Source organism: Arvicola amphibius, chromosome 12 (assembly GCF_903992535.2).
Source record: "Arvicola amphibius chromosome 12, mArvAmp1.2, whole genome shotgun sequence".
Taxonomy (NCBI): domain Eukaryota; kingdom Metazoa; phylum Chordata; class Mammalia; order Rodentia; family Cricetidae; genus Arvicola; species Arvicola amphibius.
In genome coordinates, this window is record NC_052058.2 from 138,618,749 (window position 1) to 138,635,313 (window position 16,565).

General features: G+C 47.6%; 1 protein-coding gene across 1 annotated transcript in view; it reads right to left on the reverse strand.

The window, feature by feature from the left end:
• Nucleotides 1-1,458: 1,458 nt before the first annotated feature.
• Nucleotides 1,459-16,565, reverse strand: part of Aldh1a3 (aldehyde dehydrogenase 1 family member A3) — a 34,194-nt gene continuing 19,087 nt past the window's right edge. The window contains exons 9-13 of the mRNA XM_038313966.2: nucleotides 15,515-15,699; nucleotides 11,211-11,375; nucleotides 10,089-10,246; nucleotides 8,452-8,526; nucleotides 1,459-3,427 (exon numbers count right to left, since the gene is read on the reverse strand). Coding sequence (XP_038169894.1) covers nucleotides 3,355-3,427; nucleotides 8,452-8,526; nucleotides 10,089-10,246; nucleotides 11,211-11,375; nucleotides 15,515-15,699 — 656 coding nt within the window. The 3' untranslated portion in view covers nucleotides 1,459-3,354. The remainder of the gene's footprint in view (nucleotides 3,428-8,451; nucleotides 8,527-10,088; nucleotides 10,247-11,210; nucleotides 11,376-15,514; nucleotides 15,700-16,565) is intronic.

Here is a 16,565-nt window from a genome sequence, read left to right on the forward strand (position 1 = left end):
CGCTTTAAACAAGGTTGGGAACAGGCTAGGAAAAAATGCCCAAATGTAGAAAATCATCTGGAACATTCGACACATGCATGGCCTGATCCCAGCATTCAACTTTACCCAGCAGGCGTGCGTTTAGTCCCAAGTTTGCAAAGGAGACTATACTGCAGCACAGTTAAGACTTCCTTTCCCTTCTTTTTCGTTCCCGCAGACCCATGCTTTTGCTCACATTCCACCCAGATTTTCAGAACCCTGAGGTTGGAATGACCGTCTCCAACGGGCTTCAGCTGGTAGACCATGGTCAGAGGTAGGTCAGCCACCTACTTCTCTGAATGAACAGCCCATCGAGGCTTACTGTTCTTTCTGTCTTTTGATGTTTGTCTTTGTTCAGTCAGATTCTCGCTTTCTTCTGATATCCCCAACAATGACTTAAACACCACTACCCCCAATCTCCACTTGCAAGCACAGTCTATTGCATGGACTCTAGCGAGGAGTGGACATTAGAAAGTAGCCGCCTAGCTGGGTGGTGGTGACGCAGGCCTTTAATCCCAATACTCAGGAGGCAGAGGCAGGCGGATCACTGTGAGTTTGAGGCCAGCCTGGTCTACAGAGAGAGTTCCAGGACAGCCAGGACTACACAGAGAAACCCTGTCTCGAAAACAACAACAACAAAGCAAGAAAGAAAAGAAAAGAAAGTAGCCACCCACCAAAGGCGAAGCTAGAGCACCCCAAAGTGTCTTCTTTTATAGAACACACCCAACCCCAGCCATGCAACTGCACATATACACGCCCCTGCACACCTTTTACACACATACTCAAACACACCCATTCCACCTATTGTCTCTAGAGTGGTTCTCTTCAGGACGGTCATGCCCTAATTCGTCAAACAACAGGAAGTGTGATTTTACATCTTCACGTTTGGCTGAGAGCCGAAATGTCCATAAGTAGAATAACGCACACACTCGTGCACGCTAGCAGAGGCCCGAAAGGCAGTAAAAGTCCAACCTCCCCTGGGTCATTTTTAAGGGGGCGGGGCTTCCCACATGTCAGCCACCTGGACTTCGGACAGCTTGATCTTCCCAGACCTACCCAAGTTCCGTGAAGGTTTCTGCTCCAGCATCAATGTCAGGTCACAACCAGGTGACTGGCATTTCTTGGCAATTAGAAGCCTTAAGAACTTCTGCTAAGTTAGGTCCACACCCTTAGATCACCATAGAGAAAACTTGCACACACACAAAAACCCCAAAACTAAAAAAAAAAAAAAACCTGGTCACTATTTGGGGACAAAAACGTTTTCCCTAAATCCTCATTTTCTGTACTCAGTCTTCATTGGTTTGTGATTAAAAGGGACTTGGGCAGCATAGAAAGCACCTTACACTTAGCCTGTAAAGCTCAGGGCTGCTGTTCAACACCCAAGACTACAGGAATGGAAATTATTACCATCAGGTAAAAGAAGCCCTGCGTGTCACCGACTGAAGGAGTACAAGTTTATTAATGCCATTACCATTGCTTATCAAAAGCCACAGTATACAAGTCTCGGAAAGAAGATTCTGCCACACAATTCAAATGGGGTTAGTCCTTCAGTGGAAAAAAAAGAATGTTTCTCAAATGTCCAATTTTATTTTGTCATTGCTGAACGTGATCTGAAGTTAGTGTCAGAATTCCCAGTCCAACCAATTTAAAAACCATATCACAGGGGTCAACCTTAAAGAAGTGAAATCTAACATTATATAGATTTTCATTTCTAAATACAGTATATTACAGAAGGTTAAATATACTACCTCTGTGTACTTACAGCTATAAAAAGATACATTAATGATACCAATTATAAATAATGTAACATTTCATATTAAAGGCCTTATTGTACAATGGAGGACTAGCAACCCTCTAATGTACTACGGTGAAGGGTGGTGCCTAGGGTTATTGAGATGCTGAAAGGTCAGTGTAGGAAGCCAAATCCCGGTTTAATCAGCTACTGAGGGGGGAAGAAGGTGAATGGAAGATTGCTTGTCTCTGGCAGGGCTGAGAGCCCCCAGTTCATGCATCATAGTCTTGATGCACACAATGGTTCTGGTATGAGGCTTTGTTTTCACTGTTGTTCAGTCCAACTTAAGTCCTTAAGTGTAGGCATCACAGCCAATTAGAGAGGTGTGAGTTGCTGACAGTTAAAGCACCCAAACAGCGGTCAACCCAATCGGTTCTATTCTTAGAGCATTCTGAGAACGGCTTTAGTTTTCCAAGCTAAAATGTAGAATTTGCATATCGCATGGATACATCAAAGAGGGGGGAAAATGTTGTAATGTGAATAAAATACCTAGGTCACTTGGTTGGTGACCGTGTTCCTTATGGGATTCTGGTGTCATTAGCTAATCAATCAGAAATGGAAACCCAAACGGGACTTTACGGCTACGGAGCTGTTCAGTGGCAGCTGTCCCTCAGTTTACTGATCTAAAACAGGTAATGGAGCTGGAGAAAAGAAACAGGGAGCGGGTGCACCCATCACCGAATGTGGTGGAAACGGGTAATTTGCGAAAGTGAACAATGGCTCTGAGTGTCAAATGTGCGGCTCAGCTGCCTGGGTTTGCTCAGCTAGGGTAGCTCTAAAATGGGCCATCAGTAGCAAAGGTGACATTAAAGATGCTCTCTGCCAGAAAAGGGCCTTCGGGGTGGCTGACCATCTCAGAACTACAGGGAAAACTCTTGGGATGTTGACTTGCTCATTTCAATGTCAGGGTTGTTTTCAAGGAGAATCCCACCCGTCAGTGTTAGTATGCAGCCCTCGGGACCGGCACCTCTACAGACCAAAGCCTTCTGAAGTCTTTCCTTGGCATATGTTTCTCCTAAGCTGCCCACACTGGGTCCCTGGGATCCACCTTTCCTACCAACACCTACCTTTGCTTGTGAATAGTCCCACTTCAACCTCAGGATGAGGAGGGACTTGTTCCCTGCACAGGTGACCCCGGGGAGCCCATGAGAGAGCCACACATGCAGTAAGCTCTTTCCACATTCCTCCTGGGGTCAGCAAAGCATTTAAAATAACTGCAGGACACTCCAGAGACCATCTCGTATTAACAGAGCCCTGGAGGTCTTTGCTGTGTCCTGCACTTAGGCTAAAGGCAAAGTCACAGCTGGAGACCAGTTCCTCCCCAGGCAGGCCTGCAGCTTCACACGTAACATCCAGCCACCCACAGTTTGGTCCATAAAGCATGAGTGTGAGAGGAAAATCAAAACCAGTAAACGCTAGTAGACCGAGTGTCCGGAAGAGAAGGTCCTGGGAAGATGAGCGCGGTCGTCCTGCTCTCTGCTCATGGCAAGTTGGAGTTGCCACAGACAGTTGTCCAGCGTTGGAGGAAGAAACTGGTCTGTTGCTCAGGGGTTCTTGTCATTCAGTTTGATGGTGACAGTTTTCACTTCTGTATACTCAGCCAGCGCATATTCACCTCTGTGAAGACAGAAAAGGGACAGTTCACAGTGTCAGTTCATGGATCTGGGAAAAACTCTTCTAACGCACAGTTTGAGTGCTAGGGATTGTGGGACAAGACACAATGTTGTGCCTGGTCGGAGTAGGGGCAGTAGGCACTCTGATGTCCTTAGTAAGTGTCGGGAGCTGAAAGAGCGAGCGAGTTTAAATGCTAAGTTCCTGTGTATGGTGCTTTTGAAGCCTTTAAAAGAGCTAGGGTTTGCTCCTGGGCCAGGAGAGAGGGAAACAAGAGAGAAAACCAGGGTCGGTTCTCTGGGTCAGGCAGGTGGCTGCAGAAGAGGGGTTCTTGCAGGTGGATGAGGGGAATCTGAGGTGTGAGAACTGCACCAACTCTGTCAGTTTTAAGCAGTAAATTCTTTTTAGAACTTGAAGAGGGAGAAATAGCTATGTCTAAGCCTGAGGAGGCAACCCGGGGCCCACAGGGACATCTGGCTCTGAAGGGCACAGCTATAAGAGGAGCTGGGTCAGACTGCAGAAGAAAGGCACCAGACACTGGCCGGCCTAGGGTAGACATAGGGATGTGATGGCCCTCATGTTAGCATCTTTTCCCTTCTCTAATGCCTTATAGGGGCCAGGGTCTGAAGAGGCCATTTCTGTATTAAAAGATCACAATCCTGTCTCATCTCTTGAGACCTGCAGGTGAGCTGCTCAGCCCAGTGTCATCAGCATCATTTCTGAATGTGTTAGAAACGCAAACTCCGGGGCCTCCCCCAGCACTACTGTGGCAGGTAAAAAAACAGGGAAGGCAAACGAGTAAACTGTGTCCACATCCTGCTCCCCTGTCCTGGAGCACGTGGTAGGTTGCACAGCAACGGGGAGTCGATGCTGGAGATGGAATTCTTGTGGTTAATCAATCAACTTCAAAATAAAGACTTTTCTGGGTCATCTGGGTGGCCCAGTGGTTCTTAAGAATTGAAGAAGAGAACTGAGCAAAAAATGAGACAAGACACAGAAAGGTACCACTGGGCTGGTTGGGAAGATGGCTGAGGCCTTGAGCCTAGAATGAGGCAAGGAAACCCAGTCCTCATAGCCTCCGGCCTAGCAGACACTTCGATCTAAGCTCAGAGGGAGCCGCACCTGTCCTATAGAGCGTGGTGACACATGTTGGAGTCATCGAAGACGCTGATTTTTCAGTACCATTAAAAAAGCCAGTATATTGATGGGATCAGAAATTTGCTTAGTAGGGTCAAGGGGTTTGTGTTTAGTAAGTTCTCTGGGTGGTTCTGATGCCTGCTTCTGTGCAAGAGCCACGGTGGCTTAGGACTGTGGAGTAAAGATGATTGGAGTCCCCAAGATGGATTCCACTGTCCCATGGGAATGCCACCACTCCAGTTCCACCAACTAGGGAGAATTCACATCGGCCACTCACTCTGTGCTGAATAAGGAATGTCACCATTAAGAAGGTGTGCGGTTTTTAATGTACTATAGGTACTTACAAAGCAACAGGGAAAACACAAATCACCAAATGGAAAAATTCGATAAAGGACATACTGATTTTTGCAGAAAAAGAAATTCAGACTCCAATAAGTGTGAAAGGGGCACTCAATGTCTTACACCTGAGGGCATGTAGAATCACACGGGGACACTTTCATGTGGCCGAGCACTGAATTCTAGGAATTCATTCTGAAAACCACCACCCTAAGTGTGTAACTATATACAAGGAAGCTCATAAACAAGGTTTGTAATAATAATAATAAAGGCCTGTGGAAATAACACCAGTGCCCATTCTATGTGGCTTTCACTAAAGGACTGGGACATATCCAAACTGCATCTTCACAGGCAAATGTAGCTTGCTTCCACATGAACAAACAGAGAGCATGAGTGGATTTGTGCATATCCACAGAAAACACACCATAAACTTTCCAAATGAGCAAATAGTATTGCTTTGCAAAAATCCTAAGTGCTGGCGGTCTATTGATCTCGGAAAGAGAAGGGGTAAAATCGTCCCGAATCAGCTCGTGTCAAACAGCTCTGAAGTGTCAGCACATTCTCGCAGGAAACAGGCTGTAGATTCCTCCTTCTTCTTTCTATTTCCTCATCTGTTGTTCTGGTTCAAGATGCTGCTGTCCTCGTTCAACCCCTCACCCAGTCTTTTTGACATCAGCCACCAAAGCCAGTTGGGAGCTCAGCCTTCCTCCTAATAACCCCCCATAGGATATAGCTGGACAAGGATTGATAACGGTTCACTGACAAATGCCCAGAACATAACACAAAGCTTTCAGTAGTAAAGATGCTCAACAAATATTTCAAGAGGAAAATCGTCAAGAGCTCAAAGATCATGTCCTTTGCAAAAGTGTAGGACCACACTCACCTCTCGCCTACAGGGTCTGCTGGGGATATGCCCTTGGACCAACTGTCGTCAGCAAGGACGTCTTTAGAGACTCAGCTGGGAGTCTCAAGGTCAAATTTGAAGAGCAACACAAGACAGGCCAGAACAAGGGTTTTTTCCAGAAGCTTTGGTTTAGGTTTCTATTTGTTTCAGCCATTAAATTTTTTTTTAAAAAATTTAAATTTAAAATTAACTTTTTTTTTAATTTATAAAAACAAAACCAAATGAGACTAAGGGTCAGGGAGGAAGGCCTGGCCTCGCTGCATCTCTGTTGTATGAGTTTTTGTTGGCTGTCTCAGATGCCTTACTTACAATGGCAAAGCCAAGAAGCAGAAAGCAACGCACCAAGAGGAACAGATTTTTCAGGCTCCCTCCAAGACCAGCCCAGAAACACACCCTAGAGGGGTCGGCAGATGTGCAGCCAGTAGCCAGCCCAGCTCCGGGTGACCAGTTTGGGGAAAACCATGGAATCCACCTTATGGTGCTCCAGCATAGAAAAGGGGAACTTGTTACGACAAGGAGACATTAATTCAAAACAACTGAAAATAGAAATTGTTCTCAAGGCAGTTTCCAGGTTCCTTACAAATAATTTTTAAATACTTCATCAAAAAAATAAGCTTTGGAAAAATATATGCCAAAGATTAAAAAAAAAAAAAAGACATTCAAGAAAGTCCCTAGCACAGCTGTCAAGATGAAACACAGCCAAGTCTGTGAGCTTAGCAAGCCAGTCTGTGGCAGGCACAGGGACCGCAGACCCCAGGATATGGGTGGCCCAGGTAATTAAGCTCTGCCGGACACCTGCAGAGGTTCTAGGGTAGCAGCGGCCAGGCAGATGTCCTCCGTGTGCCCTGCAGTCACTCCGTGTCCTTCCAGTGACTTTCACTTAGGGGACTGGCGTGCTTACTGCCTCCCCGCCTCTAGAAGGAAGGCTGTGAGGGTGCTGGATTCCCTGGTCCTCACAAACCGCCTGGCTGAAGACAAAGGACCAGAGGAGACAAGTGACCGCTTGAGCTCTGGTGGCTTCATTTGAAGGGACTGACAAAGATGACCCCTAGGGCTGGGGTCAGCTCAGTGGTAACGAACTTGCCTCACAGGCTGGATGACCTAAGTACCTTTCCCAGTACTGCAAAAAAAAAAAAAAAAAAGAAAGAAACCAGAACAAAATCTCCCCAAACAAAATTTAAAAACACCAATAAGACACAGGTGGGCTCTGCTACGGAAAGCCCAAGGCCAGGGTGCCAGTTGGTGTTATTCTTAACTCTTGTCCTTTTGGTTGTGAGCCTTACCTTTAATGGCTGAGCCCTTTCTCCAGCCCTACTTTGAACACTTATGATCCACTAGCCTCCTGGGTCGGTTTTGTCCCCTGAAAGCTGTTATCCCCTCTCATGGGCTGTCTCCACACGAACATGAATGACTGATTGTTCAGGGTCTCTCGCAAAACCTTCTGGAGTCTGTGCTCAGCAAATGCCAGCTGTCACCGGTGTTGTTATTATTGGAGGAGCCTGGAAGGAACCCCAGGTGACCCTAGCCCTGACCTCCCATGCTCGACTGGAAGGCTCCTCTAAGAGGCCATGAAGTAGAGGCTCCAAAATGGAAGACACAACAGGCTGCCAATGGGGCACCGAGCTCCTGCCACGGGTCTTTGTGGCCAAGAATCAGTAAATTACCGCAGGAGAACCAGTCACAGGACCGAGGAGCGAAGAAGACTGTGTGGTTTTTGCGCCTGTGTGCAGATGATTCTTGAGCATCTGTCATGAGCAGAGCTGAGGTGGAGTAAGGGGCCCTAATTCCATGTAGACCAGTCAAGAGCTGGTGGAAGCTAGTCCCTACCCATTGGAACAGCCTCAAGAATCTACAAGCAGAGCTTCTTGGTGAGGCCCAGGCTGGTCTGTTCTGACTACAATGGCAAACATGTAGAAGGTAAAGCATTTGTATATAAATGACACAAACTGTTTAAACAAAAGAGAGAACATGAGCTCTCAGAAAGGTCCAAGAACAGCCTTGGGGTGTTATCACAGATGGCTCCCCGGGATCATTGAGCCTACCAAGATGTTTGTCCACACTGACTAATAAAACCCAGGACAGCAGTAAGGGGGACTGGAGAGAGATGCCAGCATGTAGTGACTCCACCCAGGGACACTCTACCCAGCTTTGGGCCTGGGCCAGAGGCAAGACGGCCCATCCATTAATCTTAGGAGGTCAGGCAGGAAAGAGACACAGAAGAACTTGTTCAGGCCCAGAATGTTCTGCTGGGGCCATGGAGGTACAGCATGGCCCCTCAAAAAAAGTATCCAGAAGGAATTAGAGTCACCCACAGTATGAACTCAAAGCTTGTGCCAGGCTCTGAAAGCAAAGCCAGGCAGATTCGGAGCCTGACCGAACCAGTGTTTTCTCTGATCAAAATGGAGACGTGTATGCTACATTCGCCCCACCACCACCACCACACACACCTATCCTGCTATCCTAGGCCAAAGAACTGTAGGATGTCCCTAGGGTGATGGCACTGGGCAGAGCATGAAGCTGAGGCTGCAGGTTGGTTCTGGAGATCAGGGCAGAGACAAGGGTGGGAAGGAGAAGGGACAGATCCTGACCAGCCTCCATTGAGGACCACTAGCCTTCATGGAAGAGTGGAGGGTGAGGGGTCAGAAACACTTACAGTTCTCTGCCATTTCCAGACATCTTGAAGCCACCAAATGGAGCCTGTGTGTAGAATGCATTGTAGCAGTTGATCCTAGAGAAAGGGAGAAAGGAGCTCTGGTTACCTGGAGAATACTCGCCTGCATCTTGAGACCCTGGAGGCATAGTGATGCCCACCCAATGTGTGGCCTTTGGGCAAAATTTCCATAACTTGATCACAGCACATCCCTTACGCTCTTTACTCCTGCTTCCTTTCTTCCTGCCAGAAACTACAGCTGGAGTATATGGAGGAAGAGAGCTAGGGGAGGAGTTAATGTGAAATGATCAGGCCTGACCTCAGAGCTCTGCTTCCTAGACTACGTATGTGACTCTAAGCTTATTCAGCTCCTTTGAGTCTCACTCCATTCATCCGGAAATGCGTGTGAGTACCGAATCTTCGGAATTATCAGGGAACAGAGATAAGCGTCCATACTTAGCAGGTTAGTTATGCTATGTCTTTAGAATCCACCAGAGACAAAATCAGAGAGGTCAGGTGACATAGCTGTCAAAGGTCCAGGCTTTGGAGCCTTGATCACCCTGGGTTCTACACCCTCAGAACAACCAATTCAGATCCAACCAACTTCACACCCAAAGTTCTCGTGCAGAAATATTTTTCTCTTTGACAGTATTCTCTAAACAATAGTGTACAATAAATGTCGACACAGGACTGTATTAGGTATCACAAAGCATGTAGATGATTTTGAAGTAGGCAGGAGGGGATGAGGCAAATCTTAGTGGTAAAATGCCTTCCTAGTATGTTCCAGGTCCTTGGTCAGTATGGTACAGATAGATAGATAGATAGATAGATAGATAGATAGATAGATGATAGATAGATGATAGATAGATAGATAGATAGATGATAGATAGATAGATAGATAGATGATAGATAGATAGATAGATAGATAGATAGACAGACAGACAGACAGACAGATAGACAGACAGATAGATAATAGCAAATAACAAGCAAGCTGGAGGATGTTTCTAAGCTGTCTGCACACATGAGAGGCTTGAGTGTGGTATAGGAGGTCCTTCTGTCTTTGTGTTGCTTTCATTGGTTAATAAAGAAACTGCTTTGGGCCTGTTGGGTGCCAAATGAAGAGGGACACTTAAAAAATCCCATGCTAGCTCAGAATTGAAATATAGATGGTTATTTATTTAGGAGTAGACTCACAAATCAGAGTCCTCTCCTTAAACAGAGATCAAAAACCGAAATCCGCAACCAAAACAGAGAGGCCAAAAAGGAGGCCAAAGGCATGCTCTACATCGGCATATATAGTATAAGAGTCCACACCCCAGTGGGCGGGTAACCACTGGCTGTAAGAATTCCTACAGCATGAGTAGCCGCAGACTTTGGTCTCTCAGCAAGGAATGAGCACTCTACAGTTAAACCCAGTTGCGTGATGCTGGAGAAATTTTTATGTCTCTTTCTATGCCTTGACTTCTCCAGGTGAAAAATGAAGGACTTAAGGCCATCTGGTGCCCATTTCACAGGACAGTCACCAGATCACTCAAACAGTGAGAGCACATCACGCAATCTCCGCTAATGGGAAGAAAATGAAGCTAGCAAGCCTGCAGCTCAGATAACGCAAAAGCTCCAGCGTTGCATGCTTGGCTCACCAGACTGTGCCCGACTCCAGCGCAGAAGCCAGCTTCAGGGCTTTGTCGAGGTTTTTGGTGAACACTGCCGCCGTGAGTCCGTAGTCAGTGCTGTTCGCTCTTTTGATCACTTCTTCAAGATTTTTGAACTTCAGTATTGGCTGCACTGGTCCGAAAATCTGTAATCAATTACAAGATGAGTAATAGCAGACCTGCATGGAGGGGATTGTGTGCCCTGATCAGGCACCCAGTTTTTATGCCTTCCCATAGTTCCAGAGTGCATTCCCTCAAGATGAAAAACCCCCAAGACCTCTGTAATTGTGTGATGGCTAAAATTTGAATGAGGGGGATTAAGATAGAACAGAAATGGAAGACCCAAAAGTATATGCATTGCATGTCTGATCCCTCCATGCCAGCACTGTTTTTGAGAACTGTCTCAGAGCCCGCAGGCTGGCACTCTGGTCTATAGAGCGAGTTCCAGGACTGGCTCCATAGCTACTGAGAAACCCTGTCTTGAAAAACCAAAAACCAAAACAAAACAGAAAAGGCTACTCTCCTTACAGGGAAGCCCATGCCCATCCCTCACATGGCCGTTCTTCTGTTCTTGAAAATCTGGTCACTTGACCTCAAACTCGCTTCTTTTGAGCCTGTGCAGAAACAGCCACCATGTGCCTAATGTTGGGATTGAGAGGCAAAGGGGAGATTTCCTCTTTTACGGGGGTCTGCTTAATCTCCATTCTCCCCAACTGTGGCAGAAAGGCCAATGAGAAGAATTACAGCTGGGGCACATTCCTTGAGGGACTCTTGTTGTTTAAGGACAGTCTGAGGAGTGTGAAGCACCACAGGTCCTGAGTCCATAGTTTGGTGCCTGGTAACAGCCACAAGGCTGAGAGATGCTGGCCTCGGGCTGTGCATAAGTTTGAAGGAGATAGGCTGCTGTTGCCTGGAGACCATGAGCAAGGATGGAAACAGGGCTGGAGCAAGTACAGCTGCTGTAGGTCTTGGGGCTCACCAGAGACTCCAGAGCCCCAAAAGACAGAAATGGAACTGTCCACCCTGTAAAGACTTCCGGGACTCCTGGGGCTTCAGAAGAACTCTTTGAAGGAACCCTGGGGCCCGAGTTTTGGCTGTAGCCGCACCCACCTCCTCTTTGGCAATCCTCATGTTGTCTGTAACATCTGAGAAGACAGTAGGTTTGATGAACAGCCCTCTGTCCTCCATAGCTGACCCCCCACATTCTAGCTTGGCTCCTTCTTTCTTCCCACTCTCGATCAGCTCGAGGATTTTGTCAAACTGCTTTTGATCAATCTGCAAAACACAGAAGGGAATCAGAGGCACTTCCTCTCAGAAGGGGACTGTTGTCTTATTTTCAAGGGCCCCCAGCACCATCAGGGGTCCTATGCTGTGTGTCCTTGTCAAGTCCTAGATCAGAGAACAGACAGCCTTGTGGGCAGATAGTTCTCCCATGCACAAGCTTGGGGCTCTTTGGAACAAGGGGCCACAAAAAGGTTGGCTGTTCTCACCTTCAGCTTGAGGCCTTGCTCCCATGTCTAGTTCCCCTCCTCATGCTGAGAGGTCAAGTGTAAGGATTTAATGGGTTCTGAAATGGTTGCATTCCCTCAGGCCTTGGCATTCTGCTAGGATTACTGGATTTAACAAGTAAGAACACAAGATGCCCAGCTAAATGCAACTATCAGAAACACAACACATGATCACTTTTATTATAAGTATACACCAAACAGTGTTTGGGATATACTTAGGCTAAGACACCTTCAGTTTGTCTAAATTTCAAGTTTGGTGGTGTCAATATTTACCTGTGCACCACAGCTTGGGGGATGGGTACTACTGGAATTATTTAGTGAAGAGCAGGGGGCAAGAGCTGCGTACTTGATTCAGCATCTCAGCATCCCTGGGAACAGTGGCATGAGCCTCAACAGTAGGGGATGGGGCTGCTTCTTGGCTGGAGGGAAACAAACTCAGAAAGGTCCTTTCTACCTTCCACTACCTCCTCATTGACTCCAAGGTGCCCTATATGACAAGCCACAGATTGACACCCAGCTGCAGGACACAGTACTCAACCATCTGTCAAAAGGCTAGCCCTCTTGGGGATGGCTCAGCATAGAAGATGCTCATTCTGTCCTCGTTCCTAGCTTTCTTCCTCAAATCCAAATGTTCTATCATGACCCAGTTGACCCAATTTCCTCCCTTCCAGGCTGAGAGAGATAGAATTTAAGCAGATACACTATTCCTGAGGCTTTTACATAGGAGACTTGGTTTCATTCCAGTAACACAAAGTAGGAAAGAAAAATTCAGGGCCAAGGAGACAGCTCAGTTGGCAAATCTTAAGGATCTGAGTTCAGATCTCTGGAATCCATGGGAAAATTGGGGCATGGTGACCCATACCTATAATCCTCTCAAAAAAATGGTGGCCAGCGATAGAGGTAGAACCTTACCTTGACTTCTGGCCTCCACACAAACATATAATACCTGTACACACAATATAAACATGACTGCACACACAGGCATACCGTAAATATGTACATATAGAAAAAGGATGAAAAGTAAACAAGCACATTTCAAGTATAGAAAGTTCTTTGAGTTTCTATGTCAGGGACAATAAAAGAAGAACCAGATATCAAATGGTGGTACCAGCATGACCTCTTTCGTGGCGAGGTGGGAAGAGATTCAAGTGCATAATCAGGCTTTCTTGCCTACCTGTAAGGAAATCCTGGAGCAATAAATCCTCTAAATAAAATAAATCCTCTAGCAATAAAGACCATGGGACTCTCCACTGTGGGGAGAGGTAAGAATGGGTGTTGGTGGGGTGGTGCATGTGGGGGAACCCCTACACCGTAATCCTTTGTACACAGGGTTTAGAGCCACGGGCTGACACACCTACAAAAAGTAAGGAAAGAAACCAAAACACCTGAATTCCAAGCCCCGTCAGCTTCTCTGGGTGAACCACATTTTGGCTTAAGAGTTCCAGATGGGGCTGTTGAGATGCTCAGCCAATACTGGTGCTGGCCATCAAGCCTGACAGCTTGAGGACGATGTCCAGACTCGGCAAGGGGTCCACACAGTAGAAAAAGAAAACTGTCCCTGTCAAGGTGTCCTCTGGTCCCCACAGATATACACAAATGTATACACATAAAAATTAAATAAATAATGCCACTTAAAACATCGTTTTAAATGTGAAAAAAAAAGTCCTTTATGTTCTGAAACCTCTCCTCCTAGCGGGCCGACTTAGCTCACTGGAGCAACTTGGTCAGGCCTCAGGTCTTTGCTGGCTGGAACTTTGTTGTACTGACAGATCCCATCTTCTCTGTAGGCAGCATGGGTCCCTGTCAGAACCCCGACACACCCAAACTTCACTCCCCTCCCCCCGATGAGTCCTCATAAACACGCTGTTTAAATCTAATAGCCATCCGTGAAATGTCAGCTGGTGCCTACAGTACAGGAAGAAAGATCCGTCAGGAAGCAAAATGACGGCAGGGCGTAGCACCAGAAGTGGGAAAAGATGGCTCCCTCAGGACCATCCACGGCTGTGCTGGCTCTGCAGGGGACGCCTCCGGATCCCGAGCAGGCCAGGTGGCCTCCTTGCTTGTCTGCCAAGCTAACCCGAAAGATGATGGGGCGGTCCAGCAAGCGGTCTCCAGTCTTGGCCCCCGATCTAGGTCATCTAGCTCTTCCACAGGCCTGAGACAGACAGGAGTGTTTAGGCAGCTGGACATCCTTGCAGAGGAAAACCTTTAAGGTCTTGGAAGGAGGGAGACCATCACAGGATCCTCATGCAATGTGCAGGTTAGATAGGCTAAGTGAGCTCCAAAGGGAGTCTGCACGGGAGAGCGCAGGTGGGATGGACACCCACTCCCGGGAAGAACCTGTGTATCTGGCTCCAAACGCCACACTGGAGACTTAGGAAGAAAAGGAAGGAAATGAGAGGAGAAAAAGCCCCTATTCCGTTCCAGATTAACTCGAAAACTTGTGAATTTGTTACTAATTTGGGGCCATGTCTGCACCGAGGCCACAGACTACCTTGCGTCAGGACTTGGGAATTTGTGATTGAGGCTGGGAATGAAGTATGTACACTGCTTCCCTGCCAGGGGACACAGGACACCAGAGCCATAGAGTATAGAGCACTGGGGTCAGGGTTGGCATCACCTTGGCCGGAAAAATCTCCCTCCACTTCTTCCCAGTATCTGCTCGGTATGGCTAGGCAAAACTGACAGAGATGTCCTGAAATCACACAGGGATGTGTGTGCCTCCTAGGTCAGAGCGCTGCCAGTCAGTGCTTCTCCCTAAGAACAAACCTGTTCCCTCCATTGGGTACTTTATAGTGATGCGACACCCTCTGAAACTGAAATAAAATGTATGCCCTGGTAATGCTGAAATTTGTGTGTGCAGTCCATATATGGCAGTTCTGTTGAACTTGTCCATATTGGGTTTCATGGTCTAAGTTGATGAGGTCTCTTCCTCAAGAAGGCATCAGATCTCATTTGAGATGGTTGTGAGCCACCGTGTGGTTGTTGGGAATTGAACTCAGGAGCTTTGGAAGGGCAGGCAATGCTCTTAACCACTGAGCCGTCTCTCCAGCCCTCTGCTACTCTCATTTCCGAGATGAGGAGATTAAGGGCCGGGAGGAGCAAAGCCACAGAGCTTAATTTGAGCTCAGTAGCTTCCTATGTAAACATTTGGTGCCAACTCAGTGGTAAACTATGAGCTTCTGGGATAGACAATGGTGGGTAAGTCATGGATATGACTAGAAACTCAGGGTTAAGCAGGGGCGTGGCAAAAACAAAACAAAACAAAACAAAGAACCGCCACCATGTTCTGTTGCAATAATGCAGGGATGGCCAGGTTGCCCTCTTGAATATCCTTCCCTTGGCTTCACTTACCACTAGCAAGAAAGCCACACAGGATGTGCCCTTTACAAACATTATTAAACTCCATGGTTACATCCATTTGCATCCTGTCCAGGCTTCCCAAACCAGGCCGGCAGAAATCCGTTCCCATTGCTCAGTATATATAGTCCCTAGAGTTTCTTTTCCCTCTGGTTCTTGGGGGTTGTCTCATGATGGGGGTTGTCACATGGCCTTGAGGGCCCCTGAGTCAAGACTTGTCAATCATTGCTCTGGCTGTGCCCCTCTTCTTCAGGGTTCAGGAAACGCTCTCTGTGACCTATCTCTAGGGTTTTAAGGTCACCATATCAAGAAGGTTACAGGGTATGGACGGATAGCCTTGTGGCCCAGATCCATTGGCTCCTCCCTCTTTCCCATGACTGTAGCTCCATTTTCTAACAAAACCAAGTTCTTTAGCTTCCACATGACGGAGAAAGCTGCTGGTTCTTCTCCTTGCAGGTATGTGACCATACTTCTGCCTAGCTCAGCCCCCAGAGGAGCACTACACGTGGAGATGTGTTTTATTTTTTTTTTGTTGTTGTTGGTTACCTGGGGCCCCTGCTCCGTTTTGGCATCAAAGGGGTCTCCAACTGGCCTCTTCTTTGCATACTCCACACTCCTCCTCACGAACTCCCCGTAGACCTGCTCTTCCACAAACACCCTGGAGGCCGCAGTGCAGCACTGGCCTTGGTTGAAGAACACTCCCTGGTGAGCACACTCCACCGCCAAGTCCACTGGGGGTTGGGGGAGGCGAGAGGAAACGATTAAGTTGTTACTGCCGGCAGGGTGACAGCTGGAACTGTAATTGCCCCCACAAGAAAACAGGCCCCAGATGACTGCATTTCAGAAACTAATCTTTCTTTCTTAGTGCTTTCCAAAGGGGAGGATAGAGGGGAAAGGATTTTAGATCCATCAAGTCTGAGTTTAGTAAGTCCAAGAGGCAAGACTTCTCAGCACCATGAATATGCTAATGAGTGCAGAGCCGGACCGCTTCCAGCTCATCTGTCCATGGGACCCCCACCCCAGCTTTCCTGTCCGTACCCCAGCAGGGCTGTAACAGGGCAGTCTCTCAAGGCTCCCTGTCCTTGCTGCACCCCTGCAGCTGAGCCAGGGGCTAGGCTCAAACGCCTCTCCTCAAGACACCAGTTCATTTCCTGTCCCTCATGAGAGCTGGGAAGGATGACCGAAGTGGCAGAGTGGCGTGTGACACCCTGGACACTATGTCAGGATTTAATTTTGTGGGGTGGCTGTGCCTGGAAGAGGCGGCAGGAGGAGAAGGGGGGGCAGGCTCTGTTTTCATGACCCTGGAAAACCAGCTCTTACATAGCCTGCTTCTAGGGCTTTGTTGTGGGGTTCCCTTCAGCTTCACCCAGTGGACAGAAGGTAGGACCAAAAAAAGTCCTGGCTCTTTGGGATGGGAGTTTGGAACCCCATATATGAGCCACAGTAGGAAACATATAAGACCTCTCTAAGTGACTCCAGCATCGACATTTCTCGGGCAAGAGCTGGGTAATCCCTCTCCATGGTCTCCCTGGCTTCCTTCCTCGCTCTCTTCTCCCACTGAAAACCAGCTTCAGGGGAAGGAACGGCTACCACTCCT